The sequence below is a fragment of the Jaculus jaculus genome, chromosome 2 (assembly GCF_020740685.1).
Source record: "Jaculus jaculus isolate mJacJac1 chromosome 2, mJacJac1.mat.Y.cur, whole genome shotgun sequence".
In the NCBI taxonomy this organism is placed as follows: domain Eukaryota; kingdom Metazoa; phylum Chordata; class Mammalia; order Rodentia; family Dipodidae; genus Jaculus; species Jaculus jaculus.
The window spans coordinates 41377104-41401734 of record NC_059103.1 but is presented as its reverse complement, the minus strand read 5'-3'; the positions used below and the strand labels follow the sequence as shown (position 1 = coordinate 41401734).

General features: G+C 51.8%; 1 protein-coding gene across 2 annotated transcripts in view; it reads right to left on the bottom strand.

The window, feature by feature from the left end:
- The window catches only part of Smad7 (SMAD family member 7), a 28882-nt gene extending 6241 nt beyond the window's left edge, over positions 1 to 22641 (bottom strand). The window contains exons 1-3 of one of the 2 annotated variants that reach the window (XM_004656797.2): positions 21871 to 22641; positions 20442 to 20495; positions 14516 to 14590 (exon numbers count right to left, since the gene is read on the bottom strand). In XM_004656797.2, the coding sequence (XP_004656854.1) occupies positions 14516 to 14590; positions 20442 to 20495; positions 21871 to 22495 (754 nt within the window). In that variant the 5' untranslated portion in view covers positions 22496 to 22641. The remainder of the gene's footprint in view (positions 1 to 14515; positions 14591 to 20441; positions 20496 to 21870) is intronic. The other variant, XM_004656798.2, reaches the window with a different exon arrangement.
- Positions 22642 to 24631: the final 1990 nt, after the last annotated feature.

The window sequence follows — 24631 nt, the reverse complement described above, 5'->3', positions numbered from 1 at the left end:
CCAGGGTCCACCCTCCTCAGGACCCAGTTGCCACTGGCGGCTGCCCCATCCTGTCCTGCTCTCGACATCAGACATCTCAAAGCAAAACCCAGCAACACTGCCCGGCTGCTTGCCCTGTCAGGAAGCTGGCTGTTCTGAGCTGACCCAAGCCACTCTGGGAACAAGGATAAGCAAAAGGGCACCCAGTACCAATTTACCCCACCTAGTCTCACCTCAGATCGATGCCAATTAGGACCCTCACTGTCTCCTTTCCAAGAAAAAGGTGATCAAAACTCATAGCCAACAGGAAAAGCTGCCTGAAGTAGCTTGAATCTGCCAAGCTCATGGCCTCACTGAGAACATGGGTAGAAATAATGCAGGGCTCCACCAGCCACCCCATGGTTCCTTCACCAAGTAAGCTGAACTTCTGTTCATGCTCGGCTGATATCCATGGTAGTGGCTTGACTGGGGGAAGAAGGGATCAAGGGGTGTCATGGAGTCCCTTTCAAAGGCTAGAGTGATCTCTCAGATCCATGAGCTCAACCGGTAGAGCCACTACCCATTAAGAAATCCCACCATGACACATCCCAAAGGTGACCTGACCAGCTAGAGTCAGACATCCCAAGTCAAAACTACTTGTCCTGTAACCTTGGTGGATGATGTAAATGCATCCTAAGAACGGGTCTCCCAGTCCAGCAACATGAAGTTAGGGTGCTAGCCCATTCTAAGGTGGGTGCTCTCTACAGACATACATACACCTCACTTCTTGAGTTGTTGGGAAGAGGTCAATCAGACACCACCCATTCTGCCCTGTCCTTAGAAAGGATGAGGGTTCCAGGCCAGTGCCAATACCCAGTACTGCAGGGCTCAGAACAAGCCTGAGGTGACAGAGTAACGCCAATGAGAGGACCAAAGCCTCCTAAGCCATATGCTAAGGAGCAGAGCTGGGAATTCAAGGCCGGGAAGCTGAGGGTATGGTCATCTCTAAATACTCCAGCAAAAACACCAGAGTGAAGGCCCAGTTCCTAGTAAAATGGCTTCTTCACCAGCAAAGTATCTGTGACTTTGGCCAAGTGGCTTGCCCTGTTGGGAGTACCAGAGTCTGACCTGTCCATAAATGACAGTAAGATTGGCACAAAATGAACCCCAGGGTCTCCTTGAGCCCTGATGGTCTCTGGCTGGCTCTGTGATGCATGAATGGGACCATACACACCAGGCAGTGCCAGGTCCAGTTGTGACCACTACCTTCTATTGAGTAAGAAAACCACTCTGGTGAGCAGGGCATATTTTTTGCTTCTCATTTGCAACAACAAAACAAAATCAAAAAAGAAAGAAGGTTTTATGTCAGGTTTTGTCATGCCCATCAAAGAGTCACAAAATTCTTTATCTTATAACTAATCACCCTCAGGAAAAGGTGAGTCTGTAAAACGGGGTCTCCTACCATCACCTAGATTTCCAGTGTGTGCCCAGGCTTGGCCCCCTAAAGCTCCTCACTCACCACTACGCTCCCACCAACTCTCCCAGGCTTCCATCACCAGTCACCAGTACAACGTAGAGCCATGCTTCCCTGCACTGGTCCTACCCAAAAGTCCCCCAGCCAGGGGCACTATGTTGCCATCAGAGACTATAACTAAGGGTAGAACAGGACACAGGAGGGAAGCCACACACAAATCAAAAGCTCCTGTCTGTCTCGCCATTGGAGCTGACGCTGCTTCCTGTGGCCCCGTATTCAGCCATGCAAATTATAACATGTACCCAGCTGCCTGCAGCCACTGCTGTCTGAGGAGGCCAGCTCTGCCCAGCTCGGAGAGGCTCAGAGGAAGGGTGGGGACTCCCAACCCAGCCAACTCCATTCATAATATTTACAGTAAATGGGCCACTCTGGCTGCTGCTTAGTACGCACCCAGTCTAATTACCTCTCAAGTCTGACTTCAAGGTTCTTCCCTTCCCCCTCCATGATGTGCCACCAGTTAAGTTCCCACGGCGACCCCCACAATAACTCAACAGCTCCCCACATAGCGGGGGTTCATGCACTTCTTGCACATGCCACACAGCAAGAACTGGAACAACACGCAACAAAAGTCCAAAAGGGACATTCAAGTCAAATCCCTTTCCTCTCCCACCACCGGCCACTTTACACAGTCTGGAGAGCACTTTGGACCCCAGGAACATTTACGCGCTCCAACAACAGAGCTTTCTCTCATAAACCACATCTTTAATCTCTCACTAACCATACAAGATGTTGCATGGAACGTGTATCTTAGATAAATGTTAAAAGCTTAGTAAAAATCTTGGGGCTGGAGAGATGGATTAGTGGTTAAGGCACTTGCCAGCAAAGCCAAAGGACACAGGTTCAATTCCCCAGCACCCATGTAAAACCACATGCACAAAGTGGCGCATGTGTTGGGAGTTTGTTCGCAGTAGCTAGAGGCCCTGGCACACCTCTTTAGATCTCTCAAATGTAAGGTTTAAAAAATCATAATGAAATACACACACACACACACACACACACACACACACACACACCCCACAATGAAACCCATAACTTTATACACTAACATTTTAAAAAAAAAGTAGAACCAAAAATTAAAAGCCAAATTTCTAAAAGGTCAAAAATCCCCAGATGTTCAGCACTATTTTAGTTTGCTCTTGCAGATTTGGGGGCTGTGTGTGTACAAGGAATCCAAACTGTTTTTGCCCTGGGCCTTGCTTTAATAAAACCCCAGGCCACACTGACCCCAGACCCTGAAAAGTGTCACAGGACCCAAAAGCCTCCCTCCCATCCCCCTACAGAGTTCCAACTCAACTCCAGTTTTTCTAGAGGGTAGGAAAACTGTCAGAAGACATGGAAAAATACAGTGAGGAACAAAAGTCCTTTTTATCCCCTCCTTCCCCAGGCTCCCCTGCTCCGTAACAATTATGAAAACTGTTGGATGGGAAGCATTCTGAATATTTACTGCATTCCGGCCAATAAATTCCAGCGCAGGATCTGATGGAAAGCCTCTCTCTCCAGTGAGCTCCCTCCCAGCCCTCATTCCTCCTTTCTTTACAACCCCAGCCCAGGGCCTAGCCAGGCCAGGGCCACACTGTACTTACAGGGAAAAACAACAGAAGACAGTCTGGAGACAGTGTGCAGACTGGAAAAGTTAATCATTACTTCTGTCTGCCTCCATAATCTAATCTCCCCAGCCTGGACACACTCACTGCTCAGCCATCCCAGCCCTTTCACCCCCAAAGCACTTGGGACCTCCTAGACCTGAGTCGTCACCCCCACCCCCCCTTCTATTCTGAGGCCAAGGGAATGGAAGGCAATGAAAGGCCTTCTCCAGGAAGAGGCAGCTATCACAAGGCCCTGGAGTCCAATGTACAAGGTTGCCCTTCTGTGTGGCGTGGCCCATAATTCATAGTGCTCTCTAGCCTCACATAATGTGGGCTCCAATCTGGCTAGTATTCCACAGCCACCAGAGCAGAGTTGCTGTCTCCTGTCTTGGGTACATATTCAAATACTTGTGACTTGATAATTGTGTTAAATATTTTTACTCCAGGAAGGAAAAAACAAGTAAGAAAAGGGCTAGCAGAAGTGGACATCCCAGGGGTAGAATTCTTGCCTATTAGGCTCTTGGTCCAGGGTTCCATGCCCAGCCCAAAAAGAAAGGGAGGGAGGGCTCTCCCTCATCCCCTTCTCCTTGTGCCCCTCAATGTGCCATCAAAAACCTGCCCCTCTGACGCTTGCCCGTGAAGCCTAAGGACCCCGGTTCGAGGCTCGGTTCCGCAGGTCCCACGTTAGCCAGATGCACAAGGGGACGCACACATCTGGAGTTCTCTGGAGTTCGTTTGCAGAGGCTGGAAGCCCTGGCGCGCCCATTCCCTCTCTCTCCCTCTATCTGTCTTTCTCTCTGTGTCTGTCGCTCTCAAATAAATAAATAATTAAAAAAACAAAAACAAACCTGCCCTTCTGAACGAGGCGCTTTTGAAGTGAAGCTTGGGGTATGTGTGTTGGAGGGGAGGTTTCTACAAGACTTAGTTAGCCTCACCTGAAATATATGCAAATGATGGTGTTACCTATGCATTTTCTGGGCTGAGATTCCTCAGCTTTCACTACTACTGTAGAGTTTGCAAGATAATAAACACTAAGAATTATACTCTTATTTTAAAATGAAGAAGCCAATAATAACTACCTAGACCCCAGATTCCCCCCCCCGCCCCCCATCCTCCCAGCCTCAAACCCAAGAGCCAATGGATCACAGATCTTAGGATGACAAATCAGCAAGGAATTTGGTGACCAAGCCCAACTCCTTATTTTGCAGAAAACACAAGTGTCAGTCACACAAATGGGTCATGCGAATGGCCAAGTCCCAAGCCCCACTGTGCTTAGCCTAGAGGGGCAGGCCAGGCTCTAGGACCTGGGGGACGTGGACTCCCCCTAGGACTGCAAACACAATCAGAGACACCAGACGCCCCGGAGGGGGGGGGATAAGACAAGCAGACATGAGGGGAGGGGGACAACCCAACTGGGGACTTTTGACTCTTTCAGGAAATAACCCCCAGTGGTTTCCGTTGTTACCTCACAGAGATGGAGGTGGGGGGCCCATCTATCTTTAAATTCTAGGCACACCCAGAGCACAGTGAGAACTTTCTTTTCCCTCTAGGTTACTGATTAATGAGGGGGAGGGGCAGTGCCGTCTGACAGGCTGCCTGCCGTGGGGCTACCGAGGTCCCTAAGCACTTCTGAGCTGAACAGCTCAGATGACCCTCACTTAGGTCTATGGGGAAAGAACGACTTCCAACTTCATTAGGTGCCTGACAGCAAAGACGAGAGGGGGGGGGATCTAATCCCCACCCCCAAAAGTGCAGACAGACAGTCTGGACGCTGTGTGTAGCTTTTGCCCCTGATGAACAAAGGTCCCAGATCACAAAGTCAAACCGCTGTACAGAAGTGAACCAGGAGCCACCAGCAGTGACTGGTCAGGTTATCTAAGGCCGGGGCGGGGGTGGGGGGGGGGGCGCAATGGGACGGGACAGAGGCTCGCAACTCTGCAAGGTGAAAGTGGAGCTGGAACCAGCTCTTCCCTCTCTGCCTTGGCCTAAGTCCCAAGCCAAACTAGCTCCCCTACCCTGCTTCCCGGTGGGACACCAGAGGAGCAACAAGGCTAATTCAATTAGCACGTTCTCAGAGCTCACAAGCTGGTCCCCAGGGTCCCCCACGGGGCAGGATGAACACAGAAATGAAACACCTTGGTAAACACGCCTTACATTGTTGTGCAAGCAACTTCAGGCCAGCTAGGGACACACACACACACACACACACACACACAGGCGCTGGGCCTCAGTAACAGTCTTGACCTTCACATTTCAAATTGAAAGAACTTTTATCCTCAGGGGCTCCTTACACCAAGCGCACTGGAGTTATATAAAAGGCAAAGTCAATCTCAGGCTCAGAAAACATCACACCTTCCCTCCGACTCTCGAGAGGTTGACACTGTCCTGTAAGGTGCTCCCCCGCCCCCCGCCCCCGCTGCGGTCACATCCATCATCTCTGCTCCCCTGGAGGGTCTACAGGGTGGGCTACCACCATGCCGCCCCCTCTCACTGCTGTCATCAGGCAGTCAACAACGATGACTGAAGAGCCCTGCCTAGAACAGTCACCCAGGGCGCTCATCCTTGCCCCTCTGTGGGGCGGGCCTGCCCCTACCTCCCTCCACCAGTCTGATTCAACACCACTCCATGCGAGGCTTTTCTGCCTCTGATCTCCCTGAGGGCCCAGATGCCCGTCCTCCAGGCTGCACAGCACCTGGCATCTAGTGGGTATTTAGGAAACAAGTATTTGCTACATGAAGGAATTACGGAGACACATGGGAACTCGCATAGGAATAGGACAGGAGTGTGTGTCTACCCAACGAAGCCACCACCTTCTCCGAGGACCCTGTGCAGGTGGAGAGAGACTCCTCTGCCCAGGCAGCTGTGGTGGAGGCTGCTGAAAGGTGGTTCCAAGGTAGGCGCCGGCCCGACAACCTCTGTGGGCACGCCACCTGCCCACAGCATTCTGCCTTGGCGCCCTGCTCTGTTTGGACAAGTTACCCTCAGCTAGTGTTCAACAATGCTTTTACACACCCCAAGGCTCTTGTTGTGTTATGAAAACAAAACAAAGCACGCTAAGGAGAAAAGCTGGGAGGGTGGGGGTGAGAGCGAGTGCAGGGCAGCCACACACAGTCTCTCTTTCTTTCTGCTCTCCATCCCAAAACTGGCTCTATGGCAGCTCGGACAGGCCACTGTCCCACGTCCAAATTCATAGATGCTCGCTCTATCTTTTCCTCCACTCGAGCCCCCTTTCTGGAGGATGCTTCTGGGCACACGGGGGAGGGGGGGGTCACAAGACCCAGTTACAGGACCCAGCAGTACCAAAGGCTGTGAATGGCACCCGCACCCCCCAATTCCAATCCTCTCCTCACTAGAACTAGGGAGACTTAACTCCTGTGTCACAACAGAAAAGGGGTACCAAACTCGCTGAAGGGAAGGCTTAAGTGGTGTGAAAAGGCAAAGGACTAGACTAAATTCCTACCTAACCCTCACAAAAATAATAATAGTTTTTTTTTTTCAAGTTAAAACTGAGCTAATTACACTGGGTGGGGCTCCGCATGGAGGACAGTGACAGCGCAGCCAAACCCAAACGAGCTCCCAGCCAAGAGCTGCTCGGCCTCACCATTTGGGGAAGGAAGCTGAAAAAGTCATGAAAGATTCTTTAGTAAACCGGGAAATAAGGCTGCAGTTAACATTTCAACTGAAGGTGACCCTTCTGGTAAAATATTTTTTTAATAATAAAAATAACATAAAGTTCTCAAACAACTTCTTTCTTAAAGAAAATGGCCTAAAAGTTCTCATGGGAGTATAAGGGAACGAAGGGGAGAAAAAAGTGGGGGGGGGGAGGCCAGGGCCAGTCATCTCTTTAGCCACTCACTACCTTTCAAATAACGTGTTCTGGAGTTCTTCTCAAAAAAGAGATGATGCAATTTCCTGTCTTGTCCCAATATTTCCTGTTAACTGACAAGGTGAAAGTTATCACTGTTTTAAATAACAGTCCTAAACTCCATTGAAAGTTCCTTTTCCCACCCAGTTCCCATACTTATTACAAACTGTCCCCATCTATAAATACTATTGTTTTCTATACCTTTAAGAGTGAGCTTTAAAAAAAAAAATAAATAAAAGCCAGATGATTCTCTCTAGAGCAGCTATCACATCTACAAATGGCAGCTTCCCTAGGAACCGAGCCAAGGGCTAGAACCCCCAATGTGACCCCACAGGGAGAAGCAGAAAGCTCTGGAGGAGAGTAAGTCCCGCCATATGAGCCAGTGGCTGGATGAAGTGAACACAGCTTCTTGGTGTGTTAGCCACTAAATCGAGGACTATGCCTCAGCAGTTAATAATATCTTCCCGCTGAAAATAGCCCAGAGAGGAAGCCTCCGTGTGACAGTAGGCAGGCGGCCAGACGCTGGGCCAGCCATTCAATCCTCAGCGAGAAAGATGTTAGGGCCAGTGGTGACTTCCCAGTGACAACACTTACAGTATCCTGTCTCAGGCTCCCACAAAGGTTCACCTGCCTGCACCAGAATGCAGTAGGGGATGTCACATGGACTAGGAGTTCCAGTGGCCCAAGAGGGGTCTAGGCTTTGGTGAGCTGGCTCTCACTGGTTCACGGTCATTATACTGGGCAGGCCCGGAGGACATGGCATCCGGAGCAAAATGGGAACACGTACACTTCCCTCCACCCCCTACCCCAAGCATCAAGGTAGAGCTTGTAGAAGAGCCAGAAGAAATTTCCTGCAACACACAGGGAAATGGAAGGTTAAAAACTCAGCACCAAGCTGCACCTGTTCAGGTAAAGCACTGTGGCCTCTGCTTCCAGAGCCATCAGTGTGTCCTCACTCCCAGTGCCCGCAGACAAACACATCCCACCCATAGATCCCAGGGCCTATCTCTCCAGTTCCTGTTTTTCATTGACTGGATAAAATCTTCATGCATTTAACAGCTATACCAGAGGTTGTCTTTAAAAAAAAAAATCATGGTAAAATATATACCATCTGTGACGAGGTACATTCAGACAATTGCACAACAATAATTAACCCAAAAGAAAACCTGGTCCCAAGGAGCATTTTAATATATATATCTATGTGTATATATGGAAGGAGATAGAGAGAAAGGAAATATGGGCATGTCACTGCAAACCAATTCCAGCTGTGCATCTGGCTTTATGTGGGCACTGGGGAATCAAACCTGGGTCGTTGGGCTTTGCAGGCGAGCCTCTTAACCCATTGAGCCATACCTCCAGACCAAGGGTCACTTTTGCAATATCATTCACAACAGAAAAGCCCAGCAGAGGACAGTAAGCAGGCAATCAGAATCAGCATTTTCCTCAAATACTTCTATAATTAAGCAAAAAAAAAAAAAAAAAAATCCTTTAACTGTGGCGCATACTGATAGGAAATTACTGACCAGGAGAAGGCAGGAAGAAGAGGAGTTTGAGGTCAGCCTGGGCAACATAAGTAAAATGGGTTGGGGCTGAGCGTGATGGCGCTCGCAGCGCTCAGGAGGCAGAGGTAGGAGGATTGAGGCAGAGTTAGAAGGATCATTGACTGTGAGGCCAACCTGAGACTACATAGTGAATTCTAGGTCATTCTGTGCTAGAGTGAGATCTCACTTCAAAAAATTACTTAGTTAAAGCTGGGCGTGATGGCGTATGCCTTTAATCCCAGCACTCAGGAGGCAGAGGTAGGAGGATTGCTGCAAGTTCTAGGCCACCCTGAGACTGCATAGTGAATTCCAGGTCAGCCTGGACCAGAGTGAGACCCTACCTCGAAAAGATGGTTCAGTGGTTAAAGACACTTGCTTACAAAGCCTGCCAACCCAGGTTCGATTCCCCAGCACCCACATAAAGTCAGACACAACATCAGCACATGTGTATAGGCACATTTATAGCAGCAAGAGACTGTGATATGCCCACACACACATACATGACACAATAAGTAAATAAATAAAAGTTAAAAAGAATCCTGAGCTAGGAGTGATGGTGCAAGTCTTTAATCCCAGCGCTTGGGAGGCAGAGGTAGGAGAATCACCATGAGTTCAAGGCCACCCTGAGACTACATAGTGAATTGCAGGTCAGCCTGGGCTAGAGTGAGACCCTACCTCAAAAAAAAAATTTAATTAATTTTTAAAAATAAATGAAAAATAAAAGGGCTGGGGAGATAGCTCAGAGATGAAAGGTTCTTGCTTACAAAGCCTTTTTCCCACATAGAGACAGATGCAAAAGGTGATAAATGCATCTGGAGTTCCTCTGCAGCCAGCGGATCCTGGCATTCCTATATGTACACATGCAAATAAATAATTTTTTTAAAAAAAGAAGGCACACCTTTAAAAATAAAAATTTTTTACAAAAAGAAGGAGGCTCAATCCCTAAGGAAGTGAATGTGCAAGTCTTAGGAACCAGCACATTACATCTTTTTAAAAAATTATAGCAGGACAGATGTGATGGCACATGCCTTTAATCCCAGCAGTCAGGAGGCAGGAGGATAGCTGTGAGTTCGAGGCCACCTGCATCTGCGTAGTGAATTCCAGATCAGCCTGAGCTACAATAAAACCTTACCTCAAAATATACATATACATATATATATGTAATATTAAAATGGGCCAAGACACCTATTTTGAAGGTACTGCTCCGAGTTCAAGGGCTAGACTGAGCTGCTCTACACCAGTGTTCAGTGGTGGTGCACTTGCTGAACATGGTAAGGCCCTGGGTTTTGACCCACTAGAGAAAAGAAGAACAGAAGGGGGGGGCGGGAATGGCGGTGCTATTCTAGCTACATATAGTGAAAGGAGAATTACTTTGGCATAAAGAAGCAAACTTGATCACCAATCCTGTGACATTCCTTCCTTTCACTGTTCCTGGCTCTGGGCTTGCCAGAGGTCCTCTGAAACTAGCAGTCTATAGGCAGCTCTTCTGAGAAAAGGTCCACGTGGGAATGTGGTGGTGGGGGGGAGGAAGCTGTGTGCTAGACTGTAGCCAAAAGCCACACCACTCCAGCCTGGCCTTCTCTTGCACACCCCCACCCCGCCCCCTTGCTGTTTGGCTCATTTCTGCCTGAGGACAGGATGCCCAGGCAGCAGCCCATCTAGTCTGGCCGGCAGAGCAGCCCAAATTGGCTCCAAGAGATTTTAAATGCTGTCACCCTGCATTTAACCCCTGCCTGACTGTCTCATTCTTTCCAGCACAAAAGGGGTTTTATCAGAGTCATTCTCCAGAGGCGGGCGGGCCCATGACCTCAGGCATTGCAGAAGAGGCCAGCTAGCAGCCCAGATGCTGCCCAGGACTGGTCTACACAAGGGTGTGGGTGTGCACCAGGTGAGCCACCCTAGCCAGGAGTCAATAAACTGGCTGGGTTTAGGGAGATCCCAGAAGACTGTATCCTAGGAGGGCCAGACTGTCATTTCTCACAGTGGATTAGGAGGAAGGGGACAGGTGGCTAAGAAAGTTGTTCATGGTCACTTCGATGAAAGACCAGCCAGACTGCAAGCTCTCCCGTGCCCTTGTCCAATGGCACTAGAGCCCTCCTCAGAACCAGAAATCACCTGTTCTGGGGCAGGAGGAAAAGATACTGAGTACAGCAACAGGTACTTAAACCAAGATTCAGCAATCTTCCATAAGCTACTTGTTTAGAGCCCAGGTCAGCCAGTGGACTGAGCCAGGGCCACGTTTTCAGATTACATAGGTGCTTTACAAGGCTTTCTTTAAACGCCAAGGCAGATGTCAACAGGGATCAAAGAGGAGACACACTTGGGCCTAGATTAGTACTGACCCCATACTTAGAAACCAAAAGCCATCCAGTGTCTTAGCAAAGGAGTTGATACCCCTTTGGGTTGGAAGAATGATATCCTTCTCAGAAGTATGACTGCACAGCCATGAAATGGGGTTCCTTCAGTTGCCTCCAAGACATGTGAGCACCTTAATCTCCAGTGCCATCACCTTCTCCACCCTAACCTTTGGGAATTCCTACCAATGGCTGCTAGCTTCCAACACTGCTCTGATAGGAGGCCCAGATGGCCAAGGGGCAGACAGTACTGGACCCTGACAGCTCTGAGGCAGCTAAAGGTGGGGCCCACAGCTGGGTAACCTAGCAAAGGGGAGATGCTGCCCAGCCAGGACCACACTAAGATGGGCCACGCGGAAGCCCCCAGAACTCCAGGTGGAGGCTGCAAAGATGACAGCTCTCAGCATGTTGCTTCTCCTTCACAATGACATGGTGGGAGCTTGGGACATAAATTCTTGCCATTTCCACCACTGAGCTGGACATCAGACCCTCGCCAGAAAGGTCTTCCTGAGCCACACCATGTCTAAACAGCAATAACAAGGGCCTGGTCTGGATCTGCATGCTTTTTAGAACACAGAACTAAACCCAGGCTGCTAAATTGCAGTTCTGAACCAATTCACAAATGCCAGCCCCCTCCGTGGGGAAGCCATGCTGACATCACATAACCCTGGGGGACAGGGACCCCTGCCTTTCCTATAGCCTGCCAGTGGACATGTGCATATGCATGTAGCACATAGGATTGTCTGTACTTCTGCAGTAAGTGTGTGTGTGTGTGTGCCTGCGCGCGCACACTCACACACATACACACACACACACACTAGCTTGCATGGAGCAATCCATCTGTCTCAGAGAACCGGCTGTCAGAAATGAAAGTACAATCTCCTGGAACCAAATCACCGCCTTCTAAAAATGTTCCATTTTCCCAGACTAAGGAAACTTGCAGGGGTGGGGCGTGTTTCGATGTAGGTCCCCAAGGACTGGACCTGTCACCCCCGCCCCCCAACCAAGCAGCAAGGCTGGAATTCCAACCTGGGGCAAGCAGCAGCTCCCAGGGCTCCTTCCCGCCCACTCCCCTTCCTCTCACACTGGCCCTTGCTGGCCCTTTGCAAGGGCGCAGGAAAGGGAAGGGCCAGCCTTTTAGTCGCCCCTGCATTTCAGGAAGGGGTAGGCCTTTGAGCACACCCCACCCCCACCTCCAAGGCACCACATTTTCACATTCGGCTGTTTTCTCTTTCCCTTCTTCCCTTGCCAAGAGAATCAAGCCCTGGCTCCCGCTGCCGACCTTCCTCCCACCCTAAACTGAGCCCCATTCATTAAGCCTGCTCTCAGCCAGGGCAGGACAGGAAGGAAAACAGCACACAGGGCCTGTGAAAGAGGCTCAGAGAGGTTATTTCAGTGAGGAGGAGGAGGGAGAAGCCTCTTGCAGGCATTCTCACCGCTCCCCACCTTGACTGATGCCCACCCTAGTGTCCATAACACCGGCTGCTAACCTCCCCGGTTTCTCGCCTTGCCCTGCTTCATCTAGTGACCCCTTATACCACCAAGACCTTATTTATATCCTAGGCAAAGCAGACACAGCCAGGCCAACCCCCCCCCACCCCCATGGAACCAGCTTCTTAAAAAGGTGGAGGGGTACTTCCTGAATTTGCAAAACCCTCTTCCCAAATCTTCCTAAAATCACATTTGAGGTATCATTCACACTCCAAAGAGCCGAACTAGATTTTTCCATGCCCATCACCTCTGCTCCAGACACCCCCCCAACCACTGGCATTAACCCAAAAAGCAGTTTCTCCAACCTCCTCCCCCCCCCCCCCCCCGCGGCACATTGTTAATACACGGCTCCAACTACTCACAGAGAGAAGAAAGAGCTCCAACTTTGAAGCCTTGGGAATTAGTAAATCAAGAGCTAAAATTCAAAACAAATGCTCTTTCATGTGGAGGGCCCCCCCTTTTTTTTGCTTGCTGCAGTTTTAAAACATGCCATCCATCCCAAGACACACCACTAGATCCTGGCAGCTCCTCATTCATCTACATGAATGCAATTACCTTGGAGGAATGGGGGGGGGGGGCGTTCACTAATAACTAGTGTATCTTGGTTCTTTTCTAGGGCCCGAGGAAGGAACTTTGGAAGCACCCATCTCAGACGGGTTGCCTGGGTCATGCTGTTTGACTCCTAGGGGCTGGGTGAGGAGGCTCTCAGCCTGGTGTCGTCATTTCCTCCAGCCGAGGAGACAGACAAGATGTTATCAATAAGACAAACCTTCGAAAAGCCCCTTTCAAAAGCTACCACTTCCCTTGCTTATTTCATGTGGTTTGGAAGGGCCAGGGCTCCTCCCAGCACACCCAGGGCTTAAAAAATAAAGCCAGCTAACAACATCCTGACTGTGTTCTTCTGCTTGCTCTTTCCTCTCTCCGGGTCCTTCTTTCAAGAACTCCCACCTCATCCAGCCTCAGAGGAGCAGACAAGATGCCTCCTTGCTGGTTAGCTCCCTCCTCCCCACTTAAAGCCCACCCCCTATGCCTTCTGCCACCCCCCCCCCCCAGGTCCCTCTTTTCCTGCCCAGTTCTCATTAGAAGCGTTGAGTAAACAATACCCTTGTCTCAGATAACAGAGTACACATTGCACTGAAATCAAAACAAACAAGGGTCTCCCTACAGCCATTTCCCAGCAAGCTTAATTCCTGAAGGGGAGCACCTAGGGTCTTGGTCCAGAACACACTACACCTGAACCACACATAAGGGCAATGCCTGACCAATCAGTAGTCAAGAGGAGCACCCCCCCTAAAAAAAAAAGGGGTGCCCAAGAACAGTTTTACAACTTCCACTAAGCATTGCTACACCATGCTCTTACACCAATAGCCCAAAGGCAAGAAATGCCAAATGCCCAGAACTCTGCTGGAATTTCCGCTACCTCGGGTTACTTTCCCTCTACCTTGGGCTAGTTCTTAGAATAAGTAATGACATTGTAGGGTGGAAAAAACAGGAAGAAACAGGTCTTTTGAAAAGCAGAAAATGCCTCCTACTTTTGCATTGCCAATGAGTTGCTACAAAGTATCGCCACGTCTGGTCCTTGGGGGACAATGATAGGCAGTCTCTCCCCAGTGCACCTCCTCCAACCCCAAGATCCTTCCAACCTGTGAGCTGTTTGGAGAGCAGCTACAGCCCTTACAGTCCGCAGTGCCCGTGCCCGCCCCCATGTGCTTCTACAGAACCTCACACTGAGCTGAAAGGGCAATCAGGACTTTGAGGGGAGCTTAAAGATACACACACTGAGATCCATTTACTCTTGGGCTGGGCTCCTTTAAGGTGAGCCAGTCTCCTTCAAGGCACCCGTGCAAGAGCAAAGCAAAGCAAGGCAAAAAAAAAAAAAAAAAAAAAAAAAAAAAAAAAAAGCTTAAACCCAAAGGATCATGATACCAACGTCACCAAATAGCCACAAGACACTTTCTCGCACAAAACCAGCCCTCGGCCAGCTCGAATGGGCTGGGTTCTGACGCATCAAGGGAGGGGATGACAGGCTAACAGCACCAGCGATACCCCGGATGCATTAAGTTTAAGGCACATGAAAACGAAAATAAGTTCCAGACCAGTTGGGGTGGCAGAAGGCCACCCCCATTCCTTCACTCTCCAGCAATTTCTAGAAATCTTGGATTTGACAGGAAGAGAAAGCATCTTACCTGAAAGCCCCCCAGGGGCCAGATAATTCGTTCCCCCGGTTTCGGCGGAGGAAGGCACAGCATCTGGACAGTCTGCTGTGAATTCAAAAAAAGAAAAGAGAAATAAATACGCAAGTCACTACCAACACACATCTACACACATTCCAAAAGGCAGACGTGCAGGCTGATGGCCCAGTCTAAGACAGAGCACAGCACCTTGTGCCTCAACTGGGTCTTGGTGACCAGTTAATCATTAGTCAAATCCAGCTCAATCACAGATGGACTGGAATTTCTCTCCTATTACAAGTCCCCCATTGGGGATACCAGGTAGTTCCAAGGTCAAAGAAGAGACAGAACATACTTTCTCAACCATATTCTGCCTTCCATTATCAAGGTTTTGCAAAAGCTTCTCTTACTGGGCTGTGGAGATAACTCTGGGGTTGAATGGTACTTGCTTACAAAGCGTGTCAGCCCTGGGTTCAATTCCCCAATACCCATGCAAAGACGGATGCACAAAGAGGCACATGCATCTGGAGTTCATTTGCAGTGGCAAGACCCTGACACCCAGACTTATTCTTCTCTCTTTGTCTTTCTCTCAAATAAAAATATTGTTTAAAAATTTATTTTTAAATTGAGGTATACCTTAAGCATGATGAGGTTCAGAATTTTTGAGCAGACTCACTGAATTCAGGTCAGGACAGAACGTTCTCACCAAGGCCTCCAGCCAGAAGGGAAACGCTCTCAGTACCTGCTTCCAGACTGGTCCAGCCCCATCTCCGGAAACCTTCCCAGGCAACCCCACTCTACAAGGGTGCCTACCTCAGTTCCTACAGAAATGCCCTGTCACTATTTCCATCTACTTTCTTTACTGGGCCCCATCATACAGATTCTGTGTGCTCCAGCTGCAGCTCCGGCTTGTCACCCTCGGTGTTCTGCACAGTGACCTCAGTGTTAATGAAGATAATGACGATTCCAGAGACAGACTCTACAATGCCCCCCCCACCACCAAGCAATTAGAACAAAAGATAATGCCCATGAACCACAATTAATTAGTCCCATGGAACACAAATGCGCCGGACCCTGTCGTGTCTATTGCACCACTGCCAATGTCAAACTTCCCCTAAGTCCCTGAAGAAAGCCTGGTTCAGAAATGGGACTTCCCAGCTCTGCAGCAAATGCACCACTGACTTGAAGACTCCAGTCCTCCTTCCTAGTCCAGGCCACCAGGCCATTAGCAGGTGTCCCTGAGTATGCATTACGAGTGCCCAACATGCCAGGTGTGGTGACATATACCTTTAATCCCAGCACTTGGAAGGCAGAGATAGGAGGATTGCCTTGAGTTCAAGACCACCCTGAGACTACATAGTGAATTCCAGGTCAGTCTGGGCTAGAGCAAAACCCAACCCTGAAAAAAACAAACAAACAAACAAACAAAAAAAAGAGTATCCAACAGAAGGGCTGGAGAAATGGCTTAGCAGTCAGGGTGCTTGCCTACAAAGCCAAAGGACCCCGGTTGGATTCCCATGCATCTGGAGCTGGTTTACAGTGGCTAGAGGCCCAGGCGCACCCATTCTCTCTATCCCTCAAATAAATAATTGGCCACACTGGCAAAGTTCCTGGGGTGCCCTTCAGTGGCACAGTAGTTGCCTCCAACTCCTGACAAAGGAGATGGTGAATGACCATCAAAGTGGTTTACACACAGTCCTCAGCCATCTCTGAGATTCTGCTGCCTGTCCTCTTTCATGCTGTTCTTCCCTCTCCAATACAGAAACCCTCCCTTCTCCTACATTTTCTCCCAGGCTGGAAGAGTAACTTTTCAAGAACACCCCAGAATTAGGGGAGAGGGAGTTCAGTTTTATAGCACTTGCCTGGTATATGTGAGGCCCTGGCTTCCATCCTCAGCACCAGGGGGAAAAAAAAAAAAAGACGACAAAAATCCCTCTCCAAAACAGAGGGGAGGCACGGGCAGGAGTGGTGGTGGCTGGCAGGAGAGAAGACTATGCAATCTCATTTCATCAGGGTAAAGTAGAATTCCTAACAGGAATATACAGCTTTACAGGATATGCTTAATCAAATGGAAAACAATAGGGGGAGGCAGGAAATGGAGCTCCTTGTCAAATGGTGTAGGCCTGTACTCTCTAAACTACTCTGCTGGTCCTACCATTTTCTAGAGGTTGGCCCTCAATGCCCTCCTCCCCCCCACATGGAAGACACCCCATATTAAACACAATAAGGCATACTCAAGCCACCCCCCCCCCAGCTCTGGCTGGCTGAGTGCCAGGGGCAAGGTGTGTTTCAAAGGCGAAGGCTGCCCTCTGTGAGCACAGCTTCTGGAGCCTTCCATCAGGGTGTCAGCCTGTCTCACATCAAAGGTGAGCCAGCTCCACGCGGCAACCACAAGCGTTTTTATGAAATGTGCTCTGCCCTTCTGCAGTGCCTTTGATCTCAGGAGGGATTTATACACATTAATTAGGCCTCTCTACCACCCCTGTGAAGTGGCAGCATTTGCCTGTCCTATAGGCATCTAGGCATCTAGGTAAACTGAGGCGCCACTGACTAGCTCAAGAGGCCACCCAGTAAGCACAGCTCCTCTGCTAGGGCCTCCATTCCCAGGCAGACCATGCAGTCCATCTTGGGCCTCCATTCCCAGGCAGACCATGCAGTCCATCTTCCCCAGAGATGACCAGACTGAGGGTGTCTTCATCATTTGCACTGGTTACTCCTTGGCTCCCCAAAGGGTGAGTGGACCAAACCTCCACTGTATCCCTTATACCTCTACACATCCACAAACGAATCCCTAAAGTCAAGGTCTCACCTTCCACCAGGGACTCCCATTCCCCAGAGTCTAGGCTGGCAGACAGCAGCACTGGGCCATTCCTGGCTCTCATCCATAACTACCTGTTAACAAGCACCCAATTAAGTGCTAGGTTCTGTGGGAGAAAGAGACACATCCTCTGCTCCCAGCAGTTCCAGTCTGAAACTACTCCTGAGGAACCACCATGGAATGAACCCCACCGACCCGGGGCAGTGGTCCCCAACACCACTGCAAAGAGAACCCAGCTCTGCTCTCTCTGTGATCCAGCCAGCTCAGAACTCAAAGCAGTCCTCAAAGAAGCATACCAGACTTGCTGCTGGCTTTAGAGGCTGAGCCACTGGCAGCAAACACAGACTGGAGAGGTAACTTGGGGGTTAAAGGTGCTTGCTTGCAAAACCTGATGGCCGCAGGTTCGATTTCCCCATGGAAAGCTGGGGGAGGGAGGTGAGCACAGAGAGCAGAGCATCTCCCCAGCATTCCCACAACACTAGGATCGAGAAGAAAATAGCAAATCCTTATTCTTGGTGGGAGCCAGAAGTGGGAGTATCTTCCTGATTTGCAAAAGCCACAGGTAACACACACCTTGCCCAGAGGTTCAGACATGTTTTAACACTCCTCTGTAGATGATTCTAGTTTGTTTGTTTGTTTGGGGGGGAAGGGTTCGAGGTAGGGTCTCCAGCCTGATCTGGAATTAACTATGTAGTCTCAGGGTGACCTTGAACTCATGGTGATCCTCCTACCTCTGCTTACCGAGTGCTGGAGTGCTGGGGTTAAAGGCGTGCACCACTACGCCCAGCTTGATTCTGATTTGAGAACATATAGAACCAGGTGTATCTGATAGCCCAGGTCCTTCCACAGACTAAACTAGCCCAAATAGAACTACTTCAGCCGACCAATGTCTCCAAAGGCTCCTTGAGCTCAAAGTTCCATGCTCTAAGACCCCTTTCCCATTGTCTTTATCCAAGCAGGAGACTTCACAGAAGGGATTCCCTTAGTTGTGCAACCAAATACGCTGTTAAACAGCTGTCTACAGTAAAACCTTATATGCCTGTTTCACCTATGTAACCCAAGATGAAAACTTCAACCTTGGAAAGTTAATGAAAGGAGCAGACCTAAATTCCCAGACTCAACACTGTTACACACTAGATGGAGGGAAAACCTGGGGCAGCAAACCACCCGCGCCCCCATCTGCCTCACCACACACTCCTGGACACCACCGTGGTAAAACCAGACTTGGACCAATTCTGGGCGCCCCCCCCCCCAGGCACTGGTCTGCCCTGCTATGCGCCTGGGCCATTCCACTCATGGAGGCTTCTCTCGCTTTCCTCCCCTATGTTCTTACAGAGGCGCCTAATTTTGGTTCCTCTTTCTTGTTTTGTTTTAAGCAAAACATTTGGGGTGAGTACCCGGCTGTTTGGATTTCCTATTGGCAGGTTAATCACTTCCTATTGGCTGATCTGGAGACAGTAGCTCCCCCTTGGAAATGGCACATTCCTGTCTTTGTGGCTTCTCTGTTTACACACATTTTGCTACCTAATGTCAACACTTGCTAATGAATAAATATATCACTCTACTTCCCCGAAAATGAGGTCCTGAGGCCTGCCAGAAGGACTGCTTAAATTCTGTGAACAGATTTATCCCATATCTTTGCGGCAAACCCAAGGGCATGTGGCCCTTCTTTTCTATGGGGCTTAGAGGTTTGGGGTTAACATCTACCAGAGTCTTTAGCCCTAGGACCATAGGGCTTTTCCTTTAAGGTTAGCCTCTACCTTTGAAGAATGCATACAGAAAAGCAAAAACAGGACTAGGATGACCGCTTTAAACCTCATAAACCAATTCTCAATTCTTTTTAAGCTACAAATTCAGGCAAGTTACAGCCTCTGGGAAAACAGTTTGGTAATTCCAGTTAGCATTTGTTACAAATACAGAGAGCTGGTTATCTCCATTAATGACCATTTATCTGGTGTTTTGTAAATCGAAAGCAAAATATCACATGCTCTGCAGGCCACCTATTAAGACAGGCACCAGGCAAGCAGCAACGCCTTCCCTGCTTGAGGGAGCTGGTGGAGAACAAGGCGGGCGGGCTGCAGAGCATGGGCTTAGCTTACACCTTCATTAAAGTATTTAATTTATGACAACGCCCCAGCAGAACTTTTAATTAGTGGTGTGTGGGGGGGGGGGAGACAGCCAAAACTCATGTGGCAGAAGGACTTGTAGAATTCCAGAATTCCAGGAGCTAAATGGTGCCCAACCCTTCACTTTTCCTTCTCCCAGAACTTTGGTAAAAGAAAAAAATGTCCTAAGTGTTACATTTTTGTATGCACCAGCATAACAGGCACAAAAACCAAAGTTGCAACCTGTACTTTCCGGCAAATGAATCTCCCACTGTAAGAAGGAAGTGGGGCTTGTCCCTGCTGTCATTTCCAATCTGTTTTGCTGACCCTGTCCCCTGGCACTGTCAAGCTCAAAGGGATGGGCCCCAGTACTGCCAGCCAGAAGTTGAATGCAGACAACCACAACAGGGCTGGTGCCAGTCTCAAATGGGCTTCTATCCTGGCCCCATGCCATCCGGTGACAAAGCAACAGGCAGACACAGAGCAATGCTGAGAAACTTTTATGGCCCTTACCAAGAATTCTGAGAAAACCCCAGCAGGGTGCTGACTTGTGGGTGACTGGGGTAGGGGGACCCTAACTTCCAACTTGTTCCTGGAGTTTCTTAAATGTTCAATGTTTTACTCCAAGCCTCCTCAGCACCGTCTGAAATTGTTCTCTCATACATTTAACCATCTCTTCCCACTTACAAAGTCTCCAATTTTTTTCTATTAACCTGGCCTGTTTGGCTCAAGATACCCAATGGATTAGAACTCCGTAAGTGGTAGAACTGAGCTAACTTTGATTACACAGTAGACACATAAAAAGGAACAAAATATAAAGCACATCTAGGAAACTTCTTGGGGGCGGGGGAAGGAAACCAGCTACAACAAGAAAATTCATCAAACTTCTAAGAGAAAGGCTATAACTACCTTGAGCGAGCCAATCCCCCCGCGCCAACCCCCCCCCCCCAGTCCCCAGACAAGAGTTTCAGGGATTCCCGCTTTAGCTTAAGAAAACTTCTCAGAAGCATCTACTCACCAGTTGGTTTGAGAAAATCCATCGGGTATCTGGAGTAAGGAGGGGGGGGAGACTCTGAAATTGAAAAAAAAAAAAAAGCAAGAGGATATAAAGGCCGAGCCATGAGAAAGAGAGATAGAAACTTATGATAACACAGGCATTCTTTTAGCCCAACTGTTTGTCTTAGCTGTGGGGGTTGGAGGCAGGGCCGCGAGGCGGTGATTGCCTTGATATTTAGCTGTCAGATAAACAAAAGAGGCCGCCTGGCGCCAGCCTCGGCGCTCCGCTCCTCCACGTCTGCGACCGCCGCCGCCACCGCCGCCGCGCTCGGCGGGCCCGACGGGAAACCACCGGCTCGGCCCGCGGCTCGGGCCCACGGGGCCACACACTTCACCACGTGCAGGGTGGGGGGGAGGCACCACGCCGGATCGGCGTCCACGAACGCCGGACCCCCGCTCTCGCTGCCCCCAAGGCTGTGGCTCACCTCCGCGCCCAGCGCGTCCCACCACACCAGAGCGCCCTCCCAGCCCACCTGGGAGACAAGCCTGGACGGGGCTGGTGAACTTGAGGGACCTGCGGGGGGCGAGGCACTCCCCCCTCCACCCGGGCCACAAAGACGCAGGGCAAAAAAAAAAAAAGGAAAGGAAAGGCGAAGTAGAATAAAAGGGCAGGAGGCTGCCGGGGGTCCCAGCCATTAAGCCAAGGCTCAGTTAACGTAAGGGAGGCACTGGGGGTCGACCATTGTAAAGACCACTAATTGCACACTCTCCAGTGCGGAAAAATGGCAAGAGGCAGGGGCCACCCAATTTCTTCAAGTTGCCAGTTCTTTTTCACCCTCCGGCTGAATGGACGCCTCAGTTTGGCCTCATCCTACCCCTCCAAAGCCGGGAGGCCAGGGGAGGATCCGGGCCACTTGTGCCCCACGTGACTCTCCTTATTTACTAAAAGAGCGGAGACTTTCTAGCTTTTATAGCTAGTTTCTCCCAGCCTTCCTTGGCGGGCTTGGCCCGAATCCAACTCGGCCACACACACCTCGACGCCTTTCCGGGTACGGGGGGGGGGTGGTGGGAAGCGTGATCCCCACTTGTCTCTGCACCCCCTTGCTAACCCGGAAATGAAGGCGTCTAGTTTGTAGCTGCATGACTGTTCAGTGCTAACACGAGCAGTACCCGAGGATCTCCAACCGCGACCCCCCCCGCGCGCGCGCCCCGGGTGCCACAGAGGAGAAAAGCCTGGAAGGAAACCCCAAGGAATGCCCCGTTCAGTTTCCTCTTGTCCCTTTCTCTAATTTAGTCACCAAGTCTCCTCCAAGAGGGGATGCACACACACACCCCAGGGAGGCGCGCGCACACACACGCACACGCACACAGACGCACAGCCGGCAGAAGACATCTCTTGCAGCACTTCCGCGCCAAGGGGAGGGAGAAGTGGCCCCAGAACAACTTCTTACCTAGTTCGCAGAGTCGGCTAAGGTGATGAGGGTTGCAGCACACCAGCTCGGGGTTAATCTTCCCGTAAGATTCACAGCAACACAGCCTCTTGACTTCCGAGGAATGCCTGAGATCCGGCCACCTGAACACTTTGCACAGCAGGAGGGGGAGCGAGTAGGACGAGGGTGGCTGCGCGGGCTGCGCGCTGGCGGGCGCCCCCGGGCCCAGCCTGCAGTCCAGGCGGCCGGGCAGCAGGAGGCACGCGGTGCGCGTACCGCCGCGGGACTCCACGGCCTGCAGCAGCAGCTCCAGCTGCCGCTCCTTCAGTTTCTTGAGCACCGAGTGCGTGAGCGCTTTCAGATCCGCCTCGGCGCCCCCGGCCGCGCCGGCGCCCGAGGTTGGGGGGTGGGGATGGTGGTGACCTTTGGCACCTCGGACCGCCTTGCCCAGGCAGCAGCCAGCCCTGCCCGCGCCGCCGCCTCCACCACCACCACCACCGGCCCCATATGCCCGTCCGTCCGTCGCCCCTTCTCTGCCGTCGCCTCCTCCGCCGCCTCCCCCCACGCCCTCCTCCTCGTCCTCGCCGCCGGGCGCACGGCTCCTCCACAGACGCCGGACGAGCGCTGATCGTTTGGTCCTGAACATGCGGGGCGAGGAGGCGAGGAGAAAAGTCGTTTGCCGGCTAAGGAGCGAACATGACCTCCGCACACCATGAAGAAGTCGGGCGCCGAGTTGGGGCAGCAGGCGCAGGCGACAGCAGCAACAGCAGGGGCCCGGGCAGGAGCGGCGGCGGCCCGAGGGGCGCTCCGTGGCATGCGCCAGTCTCCCGGAGGCCGGGACGCGCGCGGGGGCCCGGGGGCGCCCGCCGGGGCTCGGGGGCCTGCGCTCCGGCTGCCCCACCCCGCGCGGCCCGCGCCCTGCGCGGCTCTCGGGCCCCGGCGCGCCCCGGAGGAACGCGACCGCCTCTTCCCTGGGGGCGGCCGAGCCTGCCCCGGTCGACGCCTCCCCAAAAAGAGCCCCCCCTGCGGCGGCTCCCAAGTGTCGGGCTCGCCAGCCTCGGCTTTCTACATGGAAGATCCGCGGGGGCAAAAAGCGAAAGGCGTTCGGCTGGGCTGCCGAAGGGAGGAAAAAGCCTCTCTCCCCCTTGCTAAGCAACTTAATTTGGGGGTGGGGAGAAGCAGACAATTAAAAAAAAAAGCAGGCACGCGATTTATTTTTTTTCCCCTCTATATCCTTAGTAACCGGATCTCCTCGAATTCCGTGCACGCGAAGACTCGAGGGAGGGGGCCGAGTGGACTTCACCCCACATGAGACGTCTGGCGAATTAAGGAGGGTCTCTCAAAACCTAAAAACCAAACCTGCAAAGCCCACCAAAGAGGGAAAAAAAACCCACCTCCTGGCACCTTGGAGGGCGTCGGGCTGGAGGCCCCGATTTAAAAAAAAAAGGGGGAAATGTTTACAAAGTAGAACAAGATGTTGGCTGGGTGGAAAAATGTATCCACGAGTTACATCCCCCCCTTTTTTCCTTGCAGAGTCTTGCTGGTCTTCCTTTCCTTTTCTTTTGCCCCCTCCCCAAAAAAATGGTATTTCTTTTAATCCACGGAAAGGTCTGACTAGGCTGCTTCAATGTTGCGCATCTGGGTGTCTTAGGAGTCTCGGGTCTTTCCTCCGGTGCTCCCGGGAGCCCAGGTCCTCGGGGGGACTTCCTCAGTGGTGGGGACTCGGGGACAGAAGATGCTGCGGCGGCGGTGGCGGTGGCGGCGGCTGCGCCCCGGGGGGCTGTCAGCGCTGGGGAGGGCGGCGCGGCTGCGGGCCCCGGGCGGATCGAAAGCTCTAGCCCCCGTCCCCTTGGGCACCAGCAGGCTAGCTAGTGTGGGGGCCGCCGGTGTCCCCTCCCCTGGCCGTGGCTAGCCTCCGGGGCTCCCCGCATGAGCTGTTCGCCCTGACCCGGCTGTGGCAGCAAGGAGGCCCGGGTGTTCTCTCCGTCGCCTCTTCCTCGGAGACTCTCCTCGTTGCTCCCGGGAGTCTCCTGGTCCTCCCCGTCCGCCTTCTCCCGGCACTCGGGTCCTTCTGCCGCCCGCCGGGATGGTTCGTCGCGACGCACTCAAGGGCTCCGGGGCCGGGCGCTCGGAGGCTTGGCGCCGGCGGGGTGGCTCCTTCTCGAGCGGATCTCAGTCAGTCTCTTTCTCCCTCTCCCTCTCTCCGGCACTGCGAGCGGACCGAGCCGAGGCGCCCGGCTGGCTCGGCAAGGCGCAGCTCGGGGACAGGGTCCTCCGTGCGCGGAGCAGCAAGCGAGTGTGCCCGGGGCTCGCCGCCTCCTGCAAGGCCTCCCGCCTCCGCCCCCTTCCCTCCCCGTCCCTCCCCCGCCCCCAGCCGCCGCCTCCCCCGCCCCCAGCCGCCGCCTCCCCCGGCCCTCGGCTAGGCTGGTTCCACTGCGCAGTGGCGCGCCCGGCTCCGGCCTCGTCACGTGGCCGTCTAGACACCCTGTCGCTTTAAAAAAAAAAAAAAGCGATTGTGTTTCGCAAACAACAGATCGGGTTTCTAAAAGCTATTTCATCCCCCCCCCCCACGCGCCCCAGCACCGCCGCCACCCTCTCCGGGGTCTTGCAGAGAGGTACGGTACCGGTTGCGGAAGGGAAAAGTGGGGGACCCCGAGAAGCTCCTTGAATCGATGGACTTGGCCCGAGCCGGTCGGGGCGGGATTGGAAGAGCCGGGGGTGGAGGGGGGAAGGTTGCATCGTGCGGGGCTCGGAGCAGCGGAGCGAGCCGGTCAGTGGTGAG